The sequence below is a fragment of the Frankliniella occidentalis genome, unplaced genomic scaffold (assembly GCF_000697945.3).
Source record: "Frankliniella occidentalis isolate FOCC.00 unplaced genomic scaffold, Focc_3.1 Scaffold251, whole genome shotgun sequence".
NCBI classification, from domain to species: Eukaryota; Metazoa; Arthropoda; class Insecta; order Thysanoptera; family Thripidae; genus Frankliniella; species Frankliniella occidentalis.
In genome coordinates, this window is record NW_026267377.1 from 235,774 (window position 1) to 242,741 (window position 6,968).

Here is a 6,968-nt window from a genome sequence, read left to right on the forward strand (position 1 = left end):
CTCTCTCTCTCTCTCTCTCTCTCTCTCTCTCTCTCTCTCCCTCTCTCCCTCTCCCTCCCTTGCTTTCTTTCTCTCTTTCCCACCTTCCCACATCCCTAGCCTGTTTTAGATTGGCAGTCAGCTGAGGATCAGTTCAATATCATGTCGAAGCAGTTGGGGCGCTTTTTACTCCTCTAGTGGGTTCGTCCGGGTGCCAAGGGGGTCGAGACCTCAGCCAACTGGTGTGCAGGTCCTAGTAACAACTTTGTCCAGTCGCTTTCCAGTCAAAACTACTCGTAATCAGTAGTGTACTTCCAGTCACCCAAATATTTTCCAAAATTCCCTCATCTTCTGCGGGGTCTCTATGAAACGACGCACGGTGCCGCGATGCCGGTGTCGCAAGTCAAAAGTCCAAAGAGAAAAAGTGAATGTGGCTTAATGAGCGAGCTGCAATGACGTGAATGAAGAGGCACGTGGTTTCATTATGTCGCCTACAGGGCGGGCAGGGCTGATGCAGGCCTCCCTATTAGTTACCGCGTCGGAGCCACCCCAGTGCTGTTGTGCCGTCAGTCTGTGGGTGACGTCGGAGCGACGTCAGAGCGACGTCTGCCCGATACCAGACGCGAGTACGACGTCAGCACCTGGCACGCCTTGCCCGGGACGGGACGGGCTGTTTACGTACCTTCAACGCCTCTTACCTAACGCCCCTCTTCCCTCGCCCTGGCTCCCCCTCCCCTCGCCAGCTGTGCTGCGTCGCCGGCGATAACATTCGGAGGAGGTAATCCTCCCCCCTCCCCCCACCTCCCCCTGGCTTCTGTTCCGCCCCTCTCCTTCCCCTCTTTTTTCACTCGGAGCATTTTCAGCTTAATTTGGGTTTCACACCTCAGTGGGCCCATGGGCCCGTGGAGCCGGGGTGGGCCGCGCTAGCTGGCTTTGCTCCGGGGTGCAGAGACTGTCCCCCCTCCCCTCTCCCTCTCCCCTACTGAAATCATTTCCAGCAGGATGCATCCGGTTTGGCACAGTAGCCCAGTGGGGACCAATTGGCCGGGCCCGGTCGCGCTCCACCGGCTCCAAGGGAAAAAACGTTAACAATTCTTGTTAACTTCGAAACGAACCCACAGTTAGGGAGATTTAAGTCACCTAAAGTGTTTCAGGCACTTTAATGGCATGCAAAGCACCTTTGAAATTATTGTTGCGTTATTTTTGCGTGGTGTCTTTGTGCATTATGGACTCCTAGTTTTAAAATTGAAAACTATTTTTTCACGAGGGCTGCACGCACGTGCGCGCTGAGCGCGCTGAGCGGACTACTCACAGCAAGGTATACCTTGCTTGAATATATATTTATTGTTTGGCTGTTTACCAGACGCGGCTCAAAATGCAACGCGTAGTGTTTAAACCATGACGCTTCGCCCCCTGCACCGCGCTGTCCGGTATGAACGACCCTAACGAGTGCGGGTTGGGGTCGGGCGGGGAGGTTATTTATCCTCCTTCAGCGTGTGTTTTCTCCCAGGAGGAGTAAGAAAGCTATGATCCGAGTCACTAATCTGCCATCCACTAAAGAAATATCACATTTTACGGTACCGACTGATGATATTTCTTTAGTGGATGGCACAACGTACCATTGAAGCATGCCTAATGCGTTTATGAAGAATAAGAAACTTACATATTTTCTGTCAAAGAACTGTACAGTATTCTCGTGTTTTTTTGTCTAAAGAATCAGTTTATCTTGTCTTTTGTACAGCAGGTCGGCGTGGCGGCCGGTGGCGGTGCGACGAGGCAGGCGAGGGTGATAAGATGGGTCCGACATCAAAAGAGAGCCGGCGGGGCGGGCCCGGGCGGGGCGGCGGGCCGGACAGCCCACACGTGAAGAGAATGCGCGCCCTGCGCCGCGGCTCTCTGTGGAGCCCAAATCCTCCTTAGCTGTGAGAAATATGGCAACGTACTCGTCTTGCAGGACTAGGTGGGAGATGGGCTGCCGCCTGGCCCGGGAGTCAAGGAAAAAGAAAGGAGAGCGCCACAGAGCCGAGACAGGGACGAAAAAACATTGCTGCAAACAAACGAGCTGCACAGCTAACATTTTCCCGTAAAGTTCACCGGTCGATTCGGGAGGTGCTTACGCTTTCCCCAGCTCATATTTTTACGTTATGTTTTGAGATAACAGTGTATTGGAGGGTATTTGGATTGCAATCTGGTCATACAACTAGGTAGATGTACGCCAGACCACAACAGGAAAAAATCGGGGGGAAAAAATAGAAAATAAAAATAAAAGGAAAGAAACCGTGGCCAGGGAGGGCTTTGGCCAATAGACGTGTGCACGCGTCGTGCATAGGCAACTCGACCACACCCCTGGCATGCGGGAGCATACGCACAAGGGGCTTTCACTAATCTTCAGGTCTGGAGGGCTCACGAACGCCTAAGAGCTGTTGTCCCGATGCCAGGACACGAGCACCCGCGGGCAACGCGTGGGCAGTCGCGCGGCGGGCAGGCCGCCCAGCTCCGCTCGCCGCTGGGCTGACACACGCGCGACCCCGCCCGGATCTCCGGGCCCCGCGCGCTATGCCCGTACCCCGTACTTGGCACGCGATTGCCCGTTTTCGCCCAACTAATCCGGATACCCAAGTTTGGCAAAAGGCAATGTCGTACAGAGGCCTTCAGCCTCAAAAGTGCCAAACTTTCATCCACAGTGTTTTATTTTGACGATTTACCCCAAAGAAGACAATCGGATATTCGAGGAATAACACTTATTTGTTTTGGGGTCATTTTGGGGAGAGAATGTCCCTCTAGCGCCTAAACACCGGTAAAACAGGTGTGTACAATTTGCACACCTGTGTGCAAGTTATGATTTTAAACATTACATGGTGTTTACTCAAGTTGCCCACTTGCGTGGTGTGCACATTTTAAACTTTTGTAAACGTTTAAATTCTGAACACTTGGACACACACAGTTCTATGGGAACCTTGGTGTCCAGCTGCAATACTTTGCGGAAGTGTCGAAAGTTTAAACACCAATTGACTTTAACATAGTAAGACATCACAATGTATGGAGAAAATGCACACTTGAACTTAAACATCAATTGACGTGCAAAATTAAACACTTGTTTTACTAGTGAACGGTTCAAGATAGAGCCTTTAGACTCTACTTTGATGAGTTACTTCTAGGAAGGACATAATTTTTTTTTTTTTTTAAATTCAAAGAACTTTATTTTTGGGGCTTTTTGATTTTGATTTTTTGACAGGTAAATTTTTGAGCTAGAATGCTGATCTCTGAACTTGATGTGTTTTTTTTATGATACAAAACGATCCGGGAAATTTCAGGTCGCTAGTTCAATCCGTTCTCGAGTTATATCTTGACTACAGACAGACGCACGCGCGCGCGCGCGCACATACACACACACACACACAGACTGATACGGAACTTTTTGATCATCACTAGAGTACAAGAAAAAAACGTTCCGTGATAGTTCAAGGACCAAGACACCGATTCAAGGACGGACGCCCCATGTGTTTTCCCCACCCCCGTTTTTCGAATCGGTGTCTTGGTCCTTGGATATCAAGGAGCTGTTTCAGCCTGCCGTGTCATAGGCTTCGCTATCACGCAGCCAACACAATCTTACAGGCCTTAAGGCACGTAGACCATCAAAAATGCAAAATTATTTAAACATTAAAAATTTGTCAACTTCTGCTCAACGCATGCGCCAGACAAAAGCAGGATTTTTTTCGAGTGCATCCTCCTAATAGCATTCTATTCGTTCTCGAGTTGTCAGGCAGACAAACTGACGGGAAACTGTTTTTGGCCACTAGGGTAATAGGGTAACGATGTAGCTCCAACAAAAAACCTTTGGCGCTAAGTGAAAATTATACTCTGGCAGAACAGTTTGAAGCAGTGTAACCGTACCCCAGCCCTGGTCCGCGCGCAAGGCGTGTGCCCATTTGCATCCGAACCGTTCAGCCGCATGAAATGGGATGAGATGAGGATGCTGAGGTTTCGACTAAAAAAAGACGATCTGGCTCCGGGCCTCTGCCTCTTCCCACACTCTCTCTCTCTCTCTCTCTCTCTCTCTCTCTCTCTCTCTCTCTCTCTCTCTCTCTCTCTCCGTCTTTCTCTTGCTACCAAACCCTACCCGACGCCTGTTGCCCCTTTGGGCCTGCTGCTGGGCTGGGCCTGCTAGTATTTCTCACTAACGAACACCCCCATTGCCTGGGCTGGGGCAAGCCGGGGCCCAACGACTCGAGTGTCCACGCCCCACCCCACCCCGCAACGTCACGCCCCCCTCTGAGGACCCCGAGCGGGGTCGGGAGGCAACAGCAAGAGCAGCTAGTCTTGCTCAAGCCATCTTAGCGCCATAACTCAAAATTGTGAGAGCACCACCACGCCCCGCCGCGCCCCGCCACGCCCCGCATCGCCCCGACTCCCGACTCTCCCTAGCTGAGCGTGCCACCCCCTCCCACCAGAGAGGACCCACCACGAAGAGGCGGGGAGGGGAGGGGCTGCTTAAGCAGATTAGCAGGGCGGCGAGAACGACGCAATCACCGCGTTTAAATTCAGGCCGAGATGTGCAAAAGGAGTCGTCTGGAGTGGTGCCGCCACGCCTGGCGCCCCCCTGTCGCCGCCACGTCGTACGGCACGCGCCACCTTCACGGACTGCTCTAAGCTCACGCCGCGTCATTTTTGTTATGCTTCGTCTGTTTCAGGTCCGCTTACGGCTGATTCTTCCCAACGGAGATGGAGTGAGACGCGCCCCTGCAATGAAGACGGAGATGAAGACACACTGTGCAGGTACGCCTAGTGTTGTAGCGAATGACAAAGTACGATACACAGACCTGAGGTATACGTCATAGATGAATGATGAAAGAGCACGTTAAGTACTTACCAACAAAATAAATTACAATGACTTATACAAAATTTGTTGGTATGAACAGCAATGTTTGTGAGTATTGCTGCTGACTCTGTGCGTACGAGTCCGGGTATGAGTCGGGGTACGAGTCGTGGGGTTGTGAACTCCCATTGGCCGTGTACGAAAGAATGTTACATGGTATTGGTGATACCAGGTGGCTGATTCACGCCGCGCACTTCTGTAGTTATGCTGTACCGCACGCACGAGTGCGGGCGGGTTGCCTACTCGCTCGGCTCGTAAGGCGCCGTGGACAGAGGCGATAGGCAAGCCCGCCCGCACTCGTGCATGCGGTACAGCATAACTACAGAAGTGCGCGGCGTGAATCAGCCACCTTGTACAAGCGATATTAAAGTAATATTGAGGTAATATTGTATTATTAACGTATCATAACCGTAATACCGCAGTTTTATCCGGCATTGTCACTAATAATATGAGTAGTAATATTGGGCAAATATCGGCGTATAATGCCAGCCCAGTGTACGAAGGAATATCGGAATTGACGGCCCCTCGTTACGAGTTTCTTGCCTATTTGCGAAATTTATGTAACGAGCTATGGGGGTGTAACTTGATGAAACAAAATTTCTGCTCTCTCTGCAGATGCAGATTATTCGCTCTTGGAACTAACATGTTTTGGCTATATATAAGTTAACAAAGGACTTCGTTTCGGTGACAAAATCTTCTACTTGCGTGCCCTCCCGCTCCTTCTCTCTCCTTTCGTCTTCCTTCCTTTCCCTCCCCCACTCTCTCCTTTCCTCCCGACCTTTTCCTCCTTCTCCTCCCACTCCCTCCCTGTCTGTCCCTCCATCTATGTTTCCTTTCAACGACCTGCCGCCTGGTCCTCCAAATCCAGCGAGGCTAGAGTAAACATTATTAATGTGATTTCTGTGAGTGACGGCGCTGTCTATTGACGAGATGAGCGACACGATAACGACGGCAAAAATAAAATAAACGGCCCACGACCGTGGTCGTGGCGTAAGGCAGTGGAGTGGGCCAGGCCACTGGTCTTCTGAGGTCTTTTCACTCATCTTGTTGCATAAATTATTAAATTTTGAAGCAGGACAGGGAGAGGAGATCGTGAGAACAGGCGTAGAGGGGAGAGGGGAAGCTCGAGTACAGAAGTGTGGTTGATGGTGGGACACAGCTCGCTTCGGAACGCAACATAGCTAGCTAATCTCGCGTCCGACCTGATCGCTCACGTTTGGGCGGCCGGGTGATCCCCCGTGCGACCGCGCTTCACCACATCGAATATCGTGGAAAAGGTGGGGGTTGCGGACCTCCTCTAACCCCCTTTTTCTCTCTCGATCTCTCCCTCTCCCTCTGCTCATGCAAGCCTATGCTCTCGTAGCGCCTGATAGGTAGGCAACGCGCTGCCCGCAGTGCGTACGAGTTCTGCGGGCTAGCCTACCCTGAGTCTCACAGGCGCTGAGCCCCCTAATTTACTGAATGAATATGAATCAGAGATACTTAAAGGTCCTTTAAATGGATGATCAGTAATTCCCCGTACAACGTATGAGTGTTTTTCGTGGTACCATGCATCCGCCGAGTGAGTACACTCCCCCTCTCCCCCGCCCAGCAAACGGCCAGCTCCGGCATCAGCCGAACACAACACATTCCATTTCCACGCGATTGTCACGCTGGCTGTTCTGCTTCTATCTCTTTTTGCAACAGCCAGAGCTGTTGTTATCAGAGAGAGAAACACAGAGAGAGAGAGAGAGAGAGAGAGAGAGAGAGAGAGAGAGAGAGAGAGACCAGGGAAAAGAGATGAACGAGACCGGCACAACAGACCCGCGGCGAGGCGGGTGGCTCTAAATCCTGCAGCCTCGGTACAACTTCACGTGCGTACGGGCCCCAGTGCATCGCAATGCGATTGTGTCGCCGCAGGGGGACGGGGCGGGGCACGGCCGCATGGAGCTGGGGGGCGCGTCCGAGTCGGCGCTACTGACATTAATCTGCGATGTCCTCCGGATTCTTTTGTTTGGAGAGCTGCGGCGGGGCGTGCGCTCCTGCCTGTGCCCGCCCGGTGGGTGCATTTGTGGTAGCGTGCGCCAGCGGGGGGCGTCGTTGGCGCGGGGCGTGGCGGGGCGGGGGCGTGAGG

At 52.1% G+C, this 6,968-nt stretch overlaps 1 protein-coding gene across 3 annotated transcripts in view; it reads left to right on the top strand.

The window, feature by feature from the left end:
- Positions 1-6,968, top strand: part of LOC113218466 (neurogenic differentiation factor 2-like) — a 104,254-nt gene that overhangs the window by 70,599 nt on the left and 26,687 nt on the right. For all 3 annotated transcript variants that reach the window (XM_052273159.1, XM_052273161.1, XM_052273160.1), the window contains one exon: positions 4,671-4,755. In XM_052273159.1, coding sequence (XP_052129119.1) covers positions 4,725-4,755 — 31 coding nt within the window. In that variant the 5' untranslated portion in view covers positions 4,671-4,724. The remainder of the gene's footprint in view (positions 1-4,670; positions 4,756-6,968) is intronic.